At 37.0% G+C, this 20,556-nt stretch overlaps 2 protein-coding genes across 2 annotated transcripts; both read left to right on the top strand.

Annotated features, from left to right (window-relative positions):
- Positions 1-1,130: 1,130 nt before the first annotated feature.
- LOC101107184 (olfactory receptor 6C2-like) lies at positions 1,131-2,045 on the top strand. The gene has a single exon (XM_004007479.3). The coding sequence runs from the start codon at positions 1,131-1,133 to the stop codon at positions 2,043-2,045; it is 915 nt and encodes a 304-aa protein (XP_004007528.3).
- Positions 2,046-16,963: 14,918 nt separating this feature from the next.
- LOC101104465 (olfactory receptor 6C2-like) lies at positions 16,964-17,902 on the top strand. The gene has a single exon (XM_004022808.4). It carries the CDS (start codon positions 16,964-16,966, stop codon positions 17,900-17,902), a length of 939 nt encoding a protein of 312 aa, XP_004022857.1.
- The last annotated feature ends 2,654 nt before the right edge of the window (positions 17,903-20,556 follow it).

Genomic DNA, 20,556 nt, shown 5'->3' with positions numbered 1-20,556 from the left:
AAATTTCATGGTAACTCTCATACTGTTCCTCAATTCAGTCAGTTCAGTAGCTCAGTCATGTCCAACTCTTCGTGATCCCATGGACTGCAGCACACCAGGCTTCCCTGTCCCTCACCAACTCCTGGAGATTGCTCAAACACATGCCCATCAAGTCGGTGATGCCATCCAATCACCTCATCCTCTGTCATCCCCTTCTCCTCCTGCCTTCAATCGTTCCCAGCATCAGGGTCTTTTCCAATGAGTCAGTTCTTCGCATCAGGTGACCAACGCATTGGAGCTTCAGCTTCAGCATCAAGACTGTTCCTAAGTCACTCAAATAGTAAAAACAAGATTAAGAAATTATTTGAAAAGGATAATTTTTGCAAAGCATTGAAAATAGTACTACTAAAGCACTGGTGGCTTTTTAATTACCATAAGGTAAAAAAATTACTTGTTGATATGTTGTACTAACAATTAGGAAAATAAAATTTTTATGCATCTGTTTCTATTACTCAACATTTGTGAGTCTCCTATTCTATACTGAGGATTAGGGACACCACAGTGGCTGCCAAAATTTCAGAGGACTGTGACATAGACATTAAAATTGATCCTGTAACCAGAATGGAAATAAAATTTCAGATGAATGCTTTTCATGAACATTCTGAAGACGAATTTAATGTAGAGTCCAGGGAAATGAAGTATGATTCAATCACTTTTCTACATCATGATTATTGATGATCAAGTAAAAGCTTTAAAATGTGCATCTGCTGCCTGATTCAGAGAAGGCACTGGCAACCCCTCCAGTACTCTTGCCTGGAAAATCCCACGGATGGAGGAGCCTGGTGGACTGCAGTCCATGGGGTCGCTAAGAGTCGGACACGACTGAGCGACTTGACTTTGACTTTTCACTTTCATGCATTGGAGAAGGAAATGGCAACCCACTCCAGTGTTCTTGTCTGGAGAATCCCAGGGATGGGGGAGTCTGGTGGGCTGCCGTCTATGGGGTCGCACAGAGTCGGAGACAACTGGAGTGACTTAGCAGCAGCAGCAGCAGCTGCCTGATTCACTACTTTATTCTACATAGCTGTTGAAATTTATTTTTATATTCTATTCCTCAGATTAAACACATAATCCATTAATACAGACTTCTTATGTATCTGAAGATAGTGATGAAAAATCACTCTGAAATAACAACATTCATCCTACTAGGATTAACAGACGACCCAAGACTACAGGTTTTTCTTTCAGTGTTTCTGTTTCTCACCTACACTTCCACTGTTGCTGGAAATCTAGTCATTATCCTCCTCACTCACCTTAAAACACCCATGTACTTTTTCCTTCGGAACTTCTCCATCTTAGAAATAATCTTTACGACTGTCTGTGTTCCTCGATTCCTTTACAGCATGACAACTGGAGACAAAAGAGTGAGCTATAATGCTTGTGCCATCCAGCTATTTTTTGTCATCCTCATCGGGGCAACAGAATTTTTTCTCCTAACTGCCATGTCCTATGACCGCTACGTGGCCATCTGCAAGCCCCTGCACTACACCACCATCGTGAGTGAAGAGGTCTGCACCATTCTGGTCCTTTGCTCTTGGCTGATTGGGTTAATTGTCATACTCCCACCACTTAGCCTGGGAGTTCAGCTAGATTTCTGTAACTCCAATCTCATTGACCATTTTGGCTGTGATGCATCTCCTCTTCTAAAGATTGTGTGCTCAGACACTCAATTTATAGAGCAACTTGTTTTAATCATGGCGGTGCTGACCCTCATACTCACACTAGTCTGTGTAATTGTGTCTTACACATACATCATCAAGACTATTTTAAGACTCCCTTTGGCTCAGCAAAGAAAAAAGGCTTTCTCTACTTGTTCCTTCCATATGATTGTAGTTTCCATCACTTATGGGAGTTGCATCTTTATCTATATCAAACCAGCAAAGGAAGGTGTGGCCATTAACAAGGCGGTGTCCCTTCTCAACACTTCCATTATTCCTTTGATGAACCCTTTCATTTATACTCTACGGAATAAGCAAGTCAAACAAGCCTTCAGGGACTCTATTTAAAAAATGGCATTTCTTTCCAAAAATTAGGTGACTAAAAATATTTTATAAAGTAAAAATACATATACATATGGATTTCAATATTTTACTATGTGTTCTAATTCAGATCTACAGAGCAGAACTAAAGATACAGTCTGATTAATCACTGAAATTTCTTTTCTGTTTCTCTGAGAATCATGGCCTGAAAAAGTGTTATGTCCTTAATCCAAGTAGGCCTTCATTCCTCATGGCTTACTTTCATAAGTAAGAATGAATATAGATTTCCAGAATCTATAAAACCCCTCACCATCCTGATAGCTGAGCCACAGAAAGACAGTAACAAAAATATGAGATGGATTATTTTCTATTCATTCCTCTAGTTTTACAGCTCTTTGGGGGCAAAATTATTTATCTTAGGATTCCCTCCTGATCTAGCATCCACTATCAAGAAGAATAAGTTGGCCTTCCCTGGTGGCTCAAGTGGTAAAGAATCTGCCTGCCAATGCAGGAGAGACAGGTTAGATCCCTGGTCTGGGAAGAACCCACATGTCGTGGAGCAACTAAGCCTGTGTGCCACAACTATTGAGCCTGTTCTCTAGAGCCCAGGAGCCACAACTACTGAGCCTACAAACTGCAACTACTGAAGCCTGTGCCCTAGAGCCTGTGCTCTGCAACACGGGAAGTCAAGGCAATGAGAAGCCTGTGCACCACAACAAAGAATAGCCACCACTTGTTAGCGAAAAGCCTCCACAGCAACAAAGACCCAGCACAGCAAAAAAATAAATAAATAAAAGAATAGGTAGATGTAATTTTTCTAATCTTGTTTTTCATAATGCACCCCACCTTGCTACAGACTAAAATGGAACTATTTCATTATACTTGCTGTTAAACTGTTTTGATGTTTTAATTTTTTTATTTTTGGCATTACTGCCCTTTGTTTTGTTTTTTCCAGTTTCATTTATATATAATTAGCAAATAGCATTGTATTAGCTTAAGTTATACAACATTATGATTTGATATACATATATATTGAGAAATGGTTACCACAATAAGTTTAGATCTTATCTACCATCTCACATTATTACAGTTTCTATGTGATGAGACCACTTTGAGATGTTGTTTCTCAGTGCACCAGCCCCAAGCATCCTATATCCTGCATCGAACCTAGACTGGCAATTCATTTCTTATATGATATTATACATGTTTCAATGCCATTCTCCCAAATCATCCCACCCTCTCCCTCCAATTCAATATTGTAAAGTAAAATAATAATAAAAGAAAAGAAAAGACGTTGTTTCTTGGCAACTTTTACATAAACTACAGAGTATTTTTAACTCAAGTCACCATACTGTACATTACGTCCTCAGGACATATTTATCTTATGACCAGAATTTTGAGCCCTTGACACCGTTTATGCATTTCCCTCAGCCTTGGCCAACCACCAATCTGTTCTCTGTTCCTATGCATTTGATCTTTTTAGATTCCACACACAGGTGATATCACACAGCATTTGTCTTCCTTCCTCTGTTTTACTTATTTTACCTAGCATAATGCTCTCAAGGTCCATCCATGTTGTCGAAATGGCAGAATTTCCTTCTTTTTATGACTGAATGATATTCCTTTCTATATATACCACCTCTTCTTTATCCATTCATAGACCATCTATGGATACTTAGGTTGTTTACATGTTTTGGCTATTTTAAATAATGCCACAATAAACTTGGAAGTGCAAATATCTCAAAGAAATATGTAATTCGATTTCCTTCAATTACATAACCAAAAGAGGGACTATTGGATCATAATATACTTCTATTGTATATTATAAAGCTATTTTTATATTTAATATATATATGATAGTACTAAACAGAGTGCCAAGGTTCCCTTTTTCCATATACTTACCAATCCTTATCTTTTTATTATTATTTTATTGTTATTGTTATTATAGCCATTCTAACAGGTGTGAGGTGATATTTCATTGAAGTTTTTTTTTGATTTGCATTTCCCTGATGATTAGTGATATTAAGCACCTTTTCATGTACCCTGCTGGCTATTTTATATCTTCTTAGGAAAAATGCATATACAAGTTCTCTGCCCATTTTTTGCTTAAGTTGTTGAGATATCTTTACTACTAAGTTGTACAAGATCCTTGTATATTTAGGATAAGAACCCCTTTTCAGATATATGGCTTGCAAACATTTTCTCCCATTCCACAGGTTGTGTTTTCACTTTGTTTATTATTTTCTTTTCAGTACAGAAGCTTTTTAGTTTGATTTAGCTTCTCATTTAATTTTGCTTTTGTTGCTTGAGCTTTTGGTTTTATACTCAAAAAAAATCATATCAAGGAGCTTTCCCTCTATACTTTAAGAGTTGTACACATTCAGGTCTTAGTATATGTCTTAAATTAATTTGGATTTGATTTTTGTTTATGGTGTAAGATAAGGGTCTAGTTTCACTCTTCTGCATGCAGATATACAGTTTATCCCATCATTTATTGAAGAGTCTATTCTTTCCCCATTGTGGGTAACCACCTATTTTAGTCCTGCAGACAGTACAGTCACCTAAACAACACCAAAGATCTCTTCAGATCAAACATTTCCACTCTTCTGACCACTATGATAATGAGACTTATTTTATCTGTTAGGTTTAAGTGGTGCCACCTGATGCCTACTCTACAGGCTTCCATCATTCCATCAAATTCAGAGAGCTCTTTTTGATAGCAATATTTCCCATTGTCATCCCTTGCCTTCAAAGAATATTCACTACAGAGTACTTCAGGAAGCCAAGTCTCCTCATCAACAATGTATTTCGCAGAGGCTGATGAATAGAATGTACCCTAGAACTTCCAGGGCTATCCTTATACTACTGTATAAGGCAAGGAAGTATTACATAATAAATCTACTTTAGTATACCAATCTCCCTAAGTCTTTGGATGCATCCTCAACAACATAAAGAAGAAGTTCTGGAATTTCAACTTCATCCAGTGTAGAGAGTTGATGGGGACTGGGGAAATGAACACATTTTCAATAGGTTTCCCATATTTTTCTACATTTGCTTCTTTTTGTCCCCCTTCTCTACAAGGATGTAGAGAATGTTTAAAAACATTAATGTTTAAAAACATTAATGCACATTTAATTTGCACATTTGGGCCAAATAGAGTCCTGTCCAAACATTTGAGGGGCCAGAACTTGAGAGGATAAAACTGTTTCTAATGATTTAAATATTACCAGAATAAACTTTAAAAATCTTCATAAAGATACAGATACATCCAGGCTTCCAGAAGGTAAAATCCATAATGTCTGACATAATCAAAATTCCCAGACATTCAAAGAAGCAGGAAATACAGCATATAATGAGAACAATGAATAAAAATAGACCCCCAAAATTGCACGGATAATATAATTAAAAGAGAATATAGCTAAAATAGCAATATAACTATACCCAGTAGGTTGAAGATTATAGAAAAAGAATATTTTAAGTAAAAAAAATTTATTTAAAATATTCAAATCAAACTTACAGAGGTTAAAACTGCACCATCGAGAAAAATAAGCACTGAGTAGTTTTAACATCAATTAAATATTACAGAAGAAAAATTTTGTTAACTGGAAGAAGCAGCAATAAAAGTTCTCTACACAAAACATGCAAAGAAATAGATCCTTAAACAAAATTAACAGAGCACCAGGAAACCGTAAGATAAATTCAAGAGGCCTTATACATTATATAGTTAGAGTCTCCTAAAAATAGAAAGGACTGAAAAAGTTTTTGAAGAAATGAGCAGGTGACGTCAGCAAAATAGTGGAGTGAAAAATAACTTTATCTCTCCCCTTCTATCTACAACCAGTAAAACATCTGCAATGCAACCCAAGAATATTCTATCCAGCAAAGTTATCATTCAGATATGAAGGAAAAATAAAGACTTTTCTAGACAAATAATAGCTTAGGAGATTCATCAACACTAGACCTACCTTATGCATGCCTGCTAAGTCACTTCAATCATGTCTTACTCTGTGCAACACTATGGACTGTGTAGCTCACCAAGCTTCCCTGCCCATGGGATCCTCCAGGAAAGAATCCTGGAGTGGTTTGCCATGCCCTCCTTCAGCGGATCTTTCATACTCAGGGATGGAACCCACGACTCTTACATCTCCTGCATTGGCAGATGGGTTCTTTACCACTAGCACCAACTGGGAAGCCCAGACCTGCCTTATAAGAAATCATAAAGGGAGAAGGTTCATAGCAATACAGGCATACCTCAAGAAACAAGAAAAAAGTCAAAAAAATAAACTAACTCTACACCTAAAGCAACTAGAAAAGGAAGAAATGAACCCCAGGGTTAGTAGAAGGAAAGAAATCTTTAAAATTAGGGCAGAAATAAATGTAAAAGAAACAAAAGAGACCATAGCAAACATCAACAAAGCCAAAAGCTGGTTCTCTGAGAGGATACATACAACTGACAAACCACTACCAAGAAACAAAGGGAGAAAAATCAAATCAATAAAATTAGAAATGAAAATGGAGAGATCACAACAGACAACACAGAAATACAAGGATCATAAGAAACTACTATCAGCAATTATATGCCAATAAAATGGACAACGTGGAAGAAATGGACAAAATCTTAGAAAAGTACAACTTTCCAAAACTGAACCAGGAAGAAATAGAAAATCTTAACAGACCCATCACAAGCACGGAAATTGAAACTGTAAGCAGAAATCTTCCAGCAAACAAAAGCCCAGGTCCAGACGGCTTCACAGCTGAATTCTACCAAAAATTTCGAGAAGAGCTAACACCTATCCTACTCAAACTCTTCCAGAAAATTGCAGAGGAAGAGAAACTTCCAAACTCATTCTATGAGGCCACCATCACCCTAATACCGAAACCTGACAAAGATGTCACAAAAAAAGAAAACTACAGGCCAATATCACTGATGAACATAGATGCAAAAACCCTCAACAAAATTCTAGCGATCAGAATCCAACAACACATTAAAAAGATCATACACCATGACCAAGTGGGCTTTATCCCAGGGATGCAAGGATTCTTCAATATCCGCAAATCAATCAATGTAATTTACCACATTAACAAATTGAAAAATAAAAACAATATGATTATCTCAATAGATGCAGAGAAGGCCTTTGACAAAATTCAACATCCATTTATGATAAAAACTCTCCAGAAAGCAGGAATAGAAGGAACATACCTCAACATAATAAAAGCTATCTATGACAAACCCACAGCAAACATTATCCTCAATGGTGAAAATTTGAAAGCATTTCCCCTAAAGTCAGGAACAAGACAAGGGTGCCCACTTTCACCGCTACTATTCAACATAGTTCTGAAAGTTTTGGCCACAGCAATCAGAGCAGAAAAAGAAATAAAAGGAATCCACATTGGAAAAGAAGAAGTAAAACTCCCACTGTTTGCAGATGACATGATCCTCTACATGGAAAACCCTAAAGACTCCACCAGAAAATTACTAGAGCTAATCAATGAATATAGTAAAGTTGCAGGATATAAAATCAACACACAGAAATCCTTTGCATTCCTATACACGAATAATGAGAAAGTAGAAAAAGAAATTAAGGAAACAATTCCATTCACCATTGCAATGAAAAGAATAAAATACTTAGGAATATATCTACCTAAAGAAACTAAAGACCTATACATAGAAAACTATAAAACACTGATGAAAGAAATCAAAGAGGACACTAATAGATGGAGAAATATACCATGTTCATGGATTGGAAGAATCAATATAGTAAAAATGAGTATACTACCCAAAGCAATTTACAAATTCAACGCAATCCTTATTAAGCTACCAGCCATATTTTTCACAAAACTAGAACAAATAATTTCAAGATTTGTATGGAAATACAAAAATCCTCGAATTGCCAAAGCAATCTTGAGAAAGAAGAATGGAACTGGAGGAATCAACTTGCCTGACTTCAGGCTCTACTACAAAGCCACAGTCATCAAGACAGTACGGTACTGGCACAAAGACAGACATATAGATCAATGGAACAAAATAGAAAGCCCAGAGATAAATCCACATACATATGGACACCTTATCTTTGACAAAGGAGGCAAGAATATACAATGGATTAAAGACAATCTCTTTAACAAGTGGTGCTGGGAAAACTGGTCAACCACTTGTAAAAGAATGAAACTAGATCACTTTCTAACACCACACACAAAAATAAACTCAAAATGGATTAAAGATCTAAAGTAAGACCAGAAACTATAAAACTCCTAGAAGAGAATATAGGCAAAACACTCTCAGACATAAATCACAGCAGGATCCTCTATGACCCACCTCCCAGAATTCTGGAAATAAAATCAAAACTAAACAAATGGGATCCAATTAAAATTAAAAGCTTCTGCACAACAAAGGAAAATATAAGCAAAGTGAAAAGACAGCCTCCTAAATGGGAGAAAATAATAGCAAATGAAGCAACTGACAAACAACTAATCTCAAAAATATACAAGCAATTTATGCAGCTCAATTCCAAAAAAAATAAACGACCCAATCAAAAAATGGGCCAAAGAACTAAGTAGACATTTCTCCAAAGAAGACATACGGATGGCTAACAAACACATGAAAAGATGCTCAACGTCACTCATTATTAGAGAAATGCAAGTCAAAACCACAATGAGGTACCACTTCACACCAGTCAGAATGTCTGCGATCCAAAAATCTACAAGCAATAAATGCTGGAGAAGGTGTGGAGAAAAGGGAACCCTCCTATACTGTTGGTGGGAATGCAAACTAGTACAGCCACTATGGAGAACAGTGTGGAGATTCCTTAAAAAATTGCAAATAGAACTGCCTTATGACCCAGCAATCCCACTTCTGGGCATACACACCAAGGAAACCAGAATTGAAAGAGACACATGTACCCCAATGTTCATCGCAGCACTGTTGATAATAGCCAGGACATGGAAACAACCTAGATGTCCATCAGCAGATGAATGGATAAGAAAGCAGTGTTACATATACACAATGGAGTATTACTCAGCTATTAAAAAGAATACATTTGAATCAGTTCTGATGAGATGGATGAAACTGGAGCCGATTATACACAGTGAAGTAAGCCAGAAAGAAAAACACCAATACAGTATACTAACACATATATATGGAATTTAGAAAGATGGCAATGACGACCCTGTATGCAAGACAACAAAGAAGATACAGATGTGTATAACGGACTTTGGACTCAGAGGGAGAGGGAGAGGGTGGGATGATTTGGGAGAATGGCATTGAAACATGTATGCTATCATGTAAGAATCGAATCGCCAGTCTATGTCCGACGCAGGATACAGCATGCTTGGGGCTGGTGCACGGTGATGACCCAGAGAGATGTTATGGGGAGGGAGGTGGGAGGGGGGTTAATGTTTGGGAATGCATGTACACCCGTGGTGGATTCATGTCAATGTATGGCAAGACCAATACAGTATTGTAAAGTAAAATAAAGTAAAAAAAAAAAAAAAGAATTCCTATACTAAAAAAAAAAAAAAGAAAACCCTAAAGACCCCACCAGAAAAATACCAGAGCTAACCAATGAATATAGTAATGTTGCAGGATATAAAATCAACACACAGAAATCCCTTGCATTCCTATACACTAATAATGAGAAAACAGAAAGAGAAATTAAGGAAACAATTTCATTCATCATTGCAATACCTAAAGAAACTAAAGACATATATATAGAAAACTATAAAACACTGGTGAAAGAAATCAAAGAGGACACTAATAGACGGAGAAATTTACTGTGTTCATGGATTGGAAGAATCAATATAATGAAAATGAGTATACTACTCAAAGCAATCTATAGATTCAATGAAATCCCTATCAAACTACCAATGGTATTTCTCACAGAGTTTGAACAAATAATTTCACAATTTGTATGGAAATACAAAAAACCTCGAATAGCCAAAGCAATCTTGAGAAAGAAGAATGGAACTGGAGGAATCAACCTGCCTGACTTCAGGCTCTACTACAATGCCACAGTCATCAAGACAGTATGGTACTGGCACAAAGACAGAAATATAGATCAATGGAACAAAATAGAAAGCCCAGAGATAAACCCATGCACCTATGGACACCTTATCTTCGACAAAGGAGGCAAGAATATACAATGGAGAAAAGACAATCTCTTTAACAAGTGGTGGTGGAAAAACTGATCAAACACTTGTAAAAGAATGAAACTAGATCACTTTCTAACACCATACACAAAAATAAACTCAAAATGGATTAAAGATCTAAATGTAAGACCAGAAACTATAAAACTCCTAGAGGAGAACATAGGCAAAACACTCTCCGACATACATCACAGCAGGATCCTCTATGACCCACCTTCCAGAATATTGGAAATAAAAGCAAACATAAACAAATGGGACCTAATTAAATATAAAAGCTTCTGCACAACAAAGGAAACTATAAGCAAAGTGAAAAGACAGCCTTTTGAATAGGAGAAAATAATAGCAAATGAAGCAACTGACAAACAAGTTATCTCAAAAATATACAAGCAACTCCTATAGCTCAATTCCAGAAAAATAAATGACCCAATCAAATAATGTGCCAAAGAACTACACAGACATTTCTCCAAAGAAGACATACAGATGGCTAACAAACACATGAAAAGATGCTCAACATCACTTATTATCAGAGAAATGCAAATCAAAATCACAATGAAGTACCATTTCATGCCAGTCAGAATGGCTGCGATCCAAAAGTCTACAAGCAATAAATGCCGGAGAGGGTGGGGAAAAAAGGGAACCCTCCTACACTGTTGGTGGGAATGCAAACTAGGACAGCCACTATGGAGAACAGTGTGGAGATTCCTTAAAAACCTGGAAATAGAACTGCCACTGCTGGGCATACACACAGAGGAAACCAGAATTGAAAGAGACACGTGTACCCCAATGTTCATCACAGCACTGTTTATAATAGCCAGGACATGGAAACAACCTAGATGTCCATCAGCAGATGAATGGATAAGAAAGCTGTGGTACATATACACAATGAAGTATTATTCAGCCATTAAAAAGAACACATTTGAGTCAGTTCTAATGAGATGGATGAAAACTGGAGCCGATTATACAGAGTGAAGTAAGCCAGAAAGAAAAACACCAATACACTATACTAACGCATATATATATGGAATTTAGAAAGATGATAACAATAACCCTGTATGCGAGACAGCAAAAGAGACAGAGATGTATAAAACAGTCTTATGGACTCTGTGGGAGAAGGCGAGGGTGGGATGATTTGGAAGAATGGCATTGCAACATGTATAATATCATATGTGAAATGAATCACCAGTCCAGGTTTGATGCATGATACAGGATAATCTGGGCTCGTGCACTGGGATGACCCAGAGGGATGGTACAGGGAGGGAGGTGGGAGCGAGGTTCAGGATGGGGAACACATGTACACCTGTGGCATACATGTACACATGTATGGCAAAACCAATACAATATTGTAAAGTAATTAGCCTCCAATTATAATAAATAGACGTATTTTTTTTAAAAAAAAGAAATAATAGGGAGATTGGCATTGAAACATGTATAATATCATATATGAAATGAATAGGCAGTCCAGGTTTGATGCATGATATTGTATGCTTGGGGCTGGTGCACTGAGACGACCCAGAGGGGTGGTACTGGGAGGGAGGAGGGAGGGGGGTTCAGGATGGGGAACATGTGTATACCCATGGCAGATTCATGTTGATGTATCGCAAAACCAATACAATATTGTAAAGTAGTTAACCTCCAATTAAAGTAGATAAATTTATATTTTTAAAAATGATAAAAAGAAACAAAAAGGCAAAAGCACACAAAACTTTCAGTAAGGTGATAAATAGAAAGACAGGATCAGAAAATTGAAACTCTTTATCAGAATAGATTTTTAACCGCTTTGTTATAGCATAAGGGAAATTAGAAAAAATAGCTATAGCTGCTTCAATTTGGTAACAAACTCACCATATACAAAGGGATAATTTAAGCCATCAAAACACAAAAAGGGAAGAAGAAAGGGTGGAATCCATATAGGTTAAATAATGATAAGATGCTATCAGTAGAGAAATGAGCTATTTTATCTCTGAGACTTTTTATACAAACCCCATAGTAACAATAAAACATAAATCTAGAGCAGAGATGCAAAACATAAAAAAGAGAAACATCATAGAAAAACTACCAAGCCGAAATGGCAGACAGAAGCACAAGGGAAAAGAAATAAATGGAGACATAGAGCAACCAGAAAATAAAAGACAAAATTGGCAGCACCAAGTACTCATCTATCAATGATCATCCTAAAGGAAAATGGATTGAATTCACCAATCAAAAGATGTGGGGTGACTGGATGGATTAAAAAACGAGACCCAACTACATGCTGCCTAAAGACACAGTTCACCTTTAAAAACAAACACAAGGCTCAAAGTGAAAGGATGGAGAATGAATGGCCCAGGCAAATGACAGCCAAAAGAAAGTTGTCAAGCCATACTCATATCAGACAAAAATTGACTTAAAGCCAAAAAATTAACAAGAGACAAAAATGGGCAGCATCTAATGATCACTGGGACAATTCATCAGGAAGACCATCTCTGCCATAGTCCACCAGGATGTTTTTCAAAATGTACCATAAATACAGAGAGAGATTTCTTTCTCCCCAGCTCATTCCTCTGCCAAGGAACATTTTCAATCACTCTCTCCCAATAGTAGGAAAAGTATGATGTGTCATACCTATTCAGTGTGAGAAAACTCCATGGAGCAGTAGTGAGTGGCCTGTGGAGAGGAAATACCTGCCCCAGTAAAGGCACCAAGAACACTCCTCTGCTGCATCATCTGACATGAGCATCAAGAATGAAAATGTCCCGAAATGACAGCAGAGATAGTCAAACAGACAGCTTTGCTCAAGGTCACTGGACAGTAATTTGTTGTTCATTGTTCAGTCACGTCCAGCTCTTTGCAACCCTATGGACTGCAGCACACCAGGCTTTCCTGTCCTTCACTGTCTCCCAGAGTTTGCTCAAACTCATATCAATTGGGTCAATGACATTACCCAATTATCTCATCCTCTGTTGCCCCATTCTCCTCCTGCCCTCAACATTTCCCAGTATCTGGATAATAATAAGCTAAAGCAAAACGAAAAAAAAAAAAAAACATATCCTGGACAATATTGTAAAGTTAAAAAAAAAAAGACATAGCCTGGAAAGAGGCAATTTTTTGTCCAATAGTTAGAATGAAAAACTTTCCGTTGCTTCAAATACCAAAGATCGTTTCATTGCCTACCAGAAAAATCATAAGTAGAAGAAGAAAAAATGAAATACAGGTCAAGTAGCCCTAGAATATCAAGTTTGACATTTAAATGCTAGTGAGTCTTCAATATCAGAACCAGCAACTAGGGTAGCATGGAGGAAGAAGCAAGATCTTTGTACTCAGATAAACTTTTGTTCTAAACTTGCATCACCACTATAGGGCATCCTGATTATTCATTTCTCTTCTCCTTAATTTCCTCATCTGTAAAAAGAGGGTAAGAATGTTTTTTTTCTTCACTTTATCTGAGATTTATGTCAAAGATATATAGATATATAAGTTCTAAATCAATTTTTAGATTCTAGGAATAATCTTAAGATTCAGCAAAGAAATCAAAACAGAATTCAGATGACATCAGACCACACTCAGTGTCTCTCAGGACACTGTCCCCATTGCTATGTGTGTTTTTGCACTGTTCATTAAGCTTCCACCAATTCATTAGTACTTTGGAAACTAGGTCACCAAGGACTATTTTGTTGTTCACTCAAATGTTCCCTGTGCACTGGTAGCACACTAAACATATAAAAGAAATGTTCTATTACAGAATTTGCAGAGAAGATTGCCTCCCCACCCAGAAAGATCAAATATGCCCTAACAAAACTCAAGAGAAGTCTTCCTTTTCTCTGCACTATCTCTTTTCCCTTTGAACTAACAGAAGAACTTGGAACTCTAGGATTAGATGTCATTTTAGAGTTGACAAGGGAAAAGGAGACTGAGACAGGGATCTTTGTATCAGGAGCCATGAAAATCTAGGAAAGTTCTGTTGATTGTCAGATTCGCCTGTGAGAGGATTTGTGTGTATGTGTGTGTGTGTGTCCATCCGTGCAGGTCTGTATGGAGAGTGAGACTGGGAGCTGAGGCAGGTGAAATGTGAGATTAGGAAAAGAAGTGAATAAAAGCTCCTCACAAACTCAGTGCTCCTCAGACTGTGGTTTCCTCAAAGGCTGCTGCTTATAAAAATTGTCAGAAAATTGTCAGTGTTTAATTTGTCATGAAAGTCTTTTTTTCCATATTCCCTAACTATATGAAAAGGGTGAGTTCAGTCAACTTTTAAATGTGGGTTTTTAGTTCATTATAATTATGCAAAAGGTAATCAACACTCATTTCTAGTATGTTGTGACTGTGGCATGAAAATTCTAACTTCATGTTCCTTCAGAATAACAACATACTATCTCTCCAGTAAACCATTTTCCTCATGAGCTAAGGGAGGGATTTCTGTTTCAAAAACATGTCTGTGAACCCTGAGCCATGCACCTCGATAACTCACCTCAGGTAAGTGATAATGCTGACAATTTTAGTAGAAAGAAAAGAACCTAAAGAAACTGAAGAGAATAGAAGAATATGAATAGTTACATAGTATAACTGAGGGCTAAGGAACAAACTTGGAGCAGTTATCATCCCAAATATAACATGCATTTTCACTTTTATCTGTGTTACCACATCACTGAGTATGCACCACAGTGAACTGTTATCTCCCGCTGGTAGCCTGAAAACTCCTAGAGGGAAGAGATCCAGTTAATGGTTGAATCACCAGTCTCTGATATTGTGCTCTTTATGTAATAGATGCTTATTATTTCTTTGTATGAGTAAGTATAGATTATCTGAATAAACTTTGGACTTTATTTAATAATAATGTATCAGTACCAGTTCATTGGGCTTCCCTGGTAGCTCGGTTGGTAAAGAATCTGCCTGCAAAGTAGGAGACCCGGGTTTGATCGTTGGGTTGGGAAGATACCCTGGAGAAGGGAATGGTTACCCACTCTAGCATTCTTGCCTGAAGAATTCCATGGACAGAGGAGCCTGGTGGGTTGCAATTCATGGGGTCGCAAAGAGCTGGATATGACTGAGTGACTATTACTTTTATTATAGTAACTTTATTCATTATAGTTCTGAACTGCAAATAACCCAAAAGTCCACCATGACTGAGCAAATTGAAAGGGAATATATATGCCAAATATACAGATGATTCTCAAAAACATCTTGAGTGAAAACCAGATTTAAAAGGTGGTTCCAATCATACAAAATTATTGAAAACTAATTTATACTGACAAAAAGCAAATTAATGATTATTTGGGGGGCCCAGAGTAAAGGAATGGATTAAATTGCAAAGGGAAATGAGGGAGATTTTTTATGATGGAAATGCAATGTATCTTGCATTTCATCTTGAGGTATCTTGGTTGTGGTGGTGGTTTCACAGATATATACATTTTTTTCCAAACTCACTGACCTGCAAATCTTTTAATGATTGCAGTTTATTATACATAAAAGAAAGAAAGAAAGAGCACTAAGTCGTGTCCAACTCTTGTGACCCTATGCACTGTAGCCTGCCAGGCTCCTCTGTCCTTGGGATTTTCCAAGCAAGAATACTGGAGTGGGTTGTCATTTCCTTCTCCAAGTATACCTTAATAAAACTGAAAAAAAAATTGAATTAACAATCCCAAATCCTAAATACCAGCAAATCTTATAGAGCATTTCTCATATAGTTAATACTACTTACCCACCAACTCAGATGTATGTTCTTTGAGTTGTTCTTTCAAAAGAATGATGCAATAAGAACTAGCACTTTTAAATGAATGTGCTGCTGTTAAAATTTGGCATAATAAATAAGATGTTCAACATAAAATATCAATTAAATATTTGTCCAAGCCCATGGACATTGAACACCAAGAATGAACCATAAAGTAAACTAACAGACTCTGAGTGATTGTGACGTGTCAAGTTCCTCAGTTATAACAAATGTACAGCTCTGGTGGGGGTTGTTGTACCTTCCCCTCAACTTTGCTGTGAACACAAAATTCCCCTAAAGACATGTTTTGATTTAAAACACTCTACTAATAGATTTTTCTTGGTTTTGAAAATGGAGCATTTTGGTGTAGGGTGGAGAAGCAAAGAAAGAAGAGGATGGGCAAAAAACTTCAAAAATGACATCCTGGTCCTCCAGGATGAGGGCAAATATTGCCACAAGGCAATATTGTTAAGAAGCTGAATGTCAGATTTATGGCTTTTTAACTTAATATCTATTTAAATATACTTTCTTTTTCTAATGTTTATTTGTTTATTAATTTATCTGGCTAACCTGGTCTTAGTTGCAGCATGTGGGCTCTTCATTGTGGCATGTGGGATGCTGGCATCCCTAACCAGGGATCAAACCCAGGACCCCTGCATGCACAGAGTCTTAACCACTGGACCACCAGAAAGAAAGAAAGTGAAGTCGTTCAGTCATGTCCGACTCTTTGCCACCCCATGGACTGTAGCCCACTAGGTTCCCCAGTGCATGGGATTTTCCAGGCATGAATACTGGAGTGGGTTGCCATTTCCTTCTCCAGGGGATCTTCCTGACCCAGGGATCGAACCCGGGTCTCCCGAATTGTAGGCAGGCACTTTACCATCTGAGCTACATCCTAAATATACTTCCTATTTGGAGAATTAGAGGTGTAAGATTCATAATAGGTATTTCTTATAAATGTCTCAGTAGGATGTCAAAGTCACTGTTAACAAACTGATTATTAAGTAAAAGAGAAAAAGTGCATGTTAACTAGCTTGCTAGGATATTTCATTCATCTTCTAATACTAGGTTTTTATGACATTTGTTTCTTCATGTGGATTCACTCTTGACTTGGCAGGAGGCAGTGATGAGAAATCATACAGCAATAACAACATTCATCCTCCTGGGACTGACAGATGACCCAAAACTACAAGTTCTGCTTTTTGTATTTTTGTTTCTCACCTACATGTTGAGTGTGGCTGGGAACCTCACCATCATCACCCTCACACTTTTGGATTCCCATCTTAAAACGCCCATGTATTATTTCCTCCGAAATTTCTCTTTCTTAGAAGTCTCATTCACCACGGTCTGTATTCCCAGATTCTTGTATTCTATGGCAACTGGAGATAATACTGTTACCTACAATGCTTGTGCCACCCAATTATTTTTTATTGTCCTCTTTGCAGCAACTGAATTTTTTCTCCTTGCAGCCATGTCTTATGACCGCTACATGGCCATTTGTAAACCCCTGCACTACACCACTATCATGAACAACAGAGTCTGCACTGCCCTCGTTCTCTGCTGTTGGTTGGCTGGCCTGTTGATCATCCTTCCACCTCTTGGCATAGGCCTCCAGCTGGAATTCTGTGACTCGAATGTGATTGATCATTTTGGCTGTGATACATCTCCTATTTTACAGATAACTTGCTCAGACACAGTGTTAATAGAGAGAATTGCTTTGAGTTTTGCTGTGCTGACACTCATTTTTACCTTACTGTGTGTGGTCCTCTCCTATACATACATCATCAAGACCATTCTAAGATTCCCTTCTGCCCAACAAAGGCAAAAGGCTTTTTCCACCTGTTCTTCCCACATTATTGTGGTTTCCATCACCTATGGCAGCTGCATCTTCATCTACATCAAGCCTTCAGCAAAGGAAGGAGTGGCCATCAACAAAGTGGTGTCTGTGCTCACAACTTCAGTTGCCCCTTTGCTTAATCCATTCATCTACACACTTAGAAACAAACAAGTGAAAGAGGCCTTTAAAGACACAGTAAAACAAGTTGTATTTCTCACAAAGAAGTAAGAGGCTATTAGTGTTTTTGAGACCAAGGTAAAATAAATTTAAATCTTAATAACTCAAAAGTAACAATTGTGAATTTGCCAAATAAATGGTTTCTTTATATTCTGTAGATTCATCAAGCTAATCCTACCCCAGGAAGATTTTTCTCTTATCATACAAAACTGAAAATAAAGCTTTTTCTTCTTTCCTTCAAGCTTATTTCATTCAGTATGGTTTCTTCAATTAATGCATGTTCCAGAGACCAGATTCCCCAAAATAACCCATGTCATAAAAAGAAATTTAAATAAATAAAATTATATTTCTGATCATATGGCTATCTCATGACACAGAATATAAATGCCCAGAGAGCATTTCTCACTCATTGGGAAGACTTCAGTATCTAAAACTCACTGGGAAGATACTTCCAGTATCTAGTGTTCAACTGTACAAGAGTCATTAGTCATTAAAGATTCTTTACCAAAGCTTTAAAAATGATCTTTAAAATAGTAAAGCTCTCTTTCTCATTTTAAAATGTTTATTTTTCAAGAATGAGTAAACAGTATTAATAGAGCAAATTCCAAATCAGTGAAGATAATTATATTCCTTCTTTTAAATCAATTTACATACAAAAATATTTCTGCTGGCCTTTCTGAAAATTATTTGGCTGTGCTACATCCTGAAATATATGATTACAGAAGAGAAAGAAAAAGACTTCCAAATGCTGAAGACTTCTACTGACACTACCATCAATGGTGCTTAGACATAGACCCAAGAAGAACAAGCCCTGAATTTAGGAATAAAATAAGTAAATCTTAGTTAATTAAGTTCTCCAGTATCCAAACTTTTATTATCTCTTTTTTAAATATAAATTTGTTTATTTTAATTGAAGGTTAATTACTTTACAATATTATATTGGTTTTGCCATATAGCAACATGAATCCGCCACAGGTATACACGTGTTCCCCATCCTGAATCCCCCTCCCTCCTCCCTCCCCATACCATCCGTCTGGGTCGTCTCAGTGCACCAGCCCCAAGCATCCAGTATCATGTATCGAACCTGGACTGGTGATTCGTTTCATATATGATATTATACATGTTTTGATTTAAGCAGAAAGTTAGAAATTAGAAGGGTTGATCAAAACATCGAAAAGTTCATGATTTGGGAAGGACATTCTAAGGAGTGTTTTGTTGCTTATCCTAGACTACTGAAATAAAATCCAGGTATAGTGTGAAAAAAAATGATAGACTTACAGAAGATAGAAGTGGTAAAACAAGTAACAGTTACACAAGGACCTTGGACCAAATGATTAAAATTCTTTCTATTAAATGGTAAGGACAGTCTTTGTAGTTCTGCACTTGTGAAAATAAAATTTTATGCTTTCACACTATTATCTATGTTTATTAACCATCATCTCATTGCTCAAATGTACTTTTTATTTTGATAATATTTTTAATTGTTCTTTACATGATAATGGCCATAGCATGAGTGCAAGCTTCTTCTATACTTCAAAAATACTCAAAACGACCCAATCAAAAAATGGGCAAAAGAACTAAATAAACATTTCTCCAAAGAAGACATACGGATGGCTAACAAACACACGAAAAGATGCTCAACATCACTCATTATTAGAGAAATGCAAGTCAAACCACAATGAGTACCACTTCACACCAGTCAGAATGGCTGTGATCCAAAAATCTACAAGCAATAAATGCTAGAGAGGGTGTGGAGAAAAGGGAACCCTCCTACACTGTTGGTGGGAATGCAAACTAGTACAGCCACTATGGAGAACAGTGTGGAGATTCCTTAAAAATTGCAAATAGAACTGCCTTATGACCCAGCAATCCCACTTCTGGGCATACACACCAGGGAAACCAGAATTGAAAGAGACACATGTACCCCAATGTTCATCGCAGCACTGTTTATAATAGCCAGGACATGGAAACAACCTAGATGTCCATCAGCAGATGAATGGATAAGAAAGCTGTGGTACATATACACAATGGAGTATTACTCAGCTATTAGAAAGAATACATTTGAATCAGTTCTGATGAGATGGATGAAACTGGAGCCGATTATACACAGTGAAGTAAGCCAGAAAGAAAAACACCAATACAGTATACTAACACATATATATGGAATTTAGAAAGATGGCAATGACGACCCTGTATGAGAGACGATAAAAAAGACACAGATGTGTATAATGGACTTTTGGACTCAGAGGGAGAGGGAGAGGATGGGATGATTTGGGAGAATAGCATTGAAACATGTATGCTATCATGTAAGAATCGAATCACCAGTCTATGTCCGACGCAGGATACAGCATGCTTGGGGCTGGTGCACGGTGATGACCCAGAGAGATGTTATGGGGAGGGAGGTGGGAGGGGAGTTTATGTTTGGGAATGCATGTACACCCATGGTGGGTTCAAGTCAATGTATGGCAAAACCAATACAGTATTGTAAAGTAAAAATAAAATAAAATAAAATATTAGATTAAAAAAGTCAAATTACAAAAAAAAGAAACTATATTTTTTGAATAAAATCTTTATTGAGATATTAAAAAATATATTCAGGGAAAATAGGACTCTATTCTCCAAGACCTTTCTTCTTTTTCCATTGAAAATTTCTAAAACAGCAAGAGTCCATACTGATACAAATAAATGATGGAATAAATTAACAA

This window comes from Ovis aries, chromosome 3 (genome assembly GCF_016772045.2).
Source record: "Ovis aries strain OAR_USU_Benz2616 breed Rambouillet chromosome 3, ARS-UI_Ramb_v3.0, whole genome shotgun sequence".
In the NCBI taxonomy this organism is placed as follows: Eukaryota; Metazoa; Chordata; class Mammalia; order Artiodactyla; family Bovidae; genus Ovis; species Ovis aries.
The sequence above is the reverse complement of the archived record's forward strand: the minus strand, read 5'-3'. Positions and strand labels throughout refer to the sequence as shown.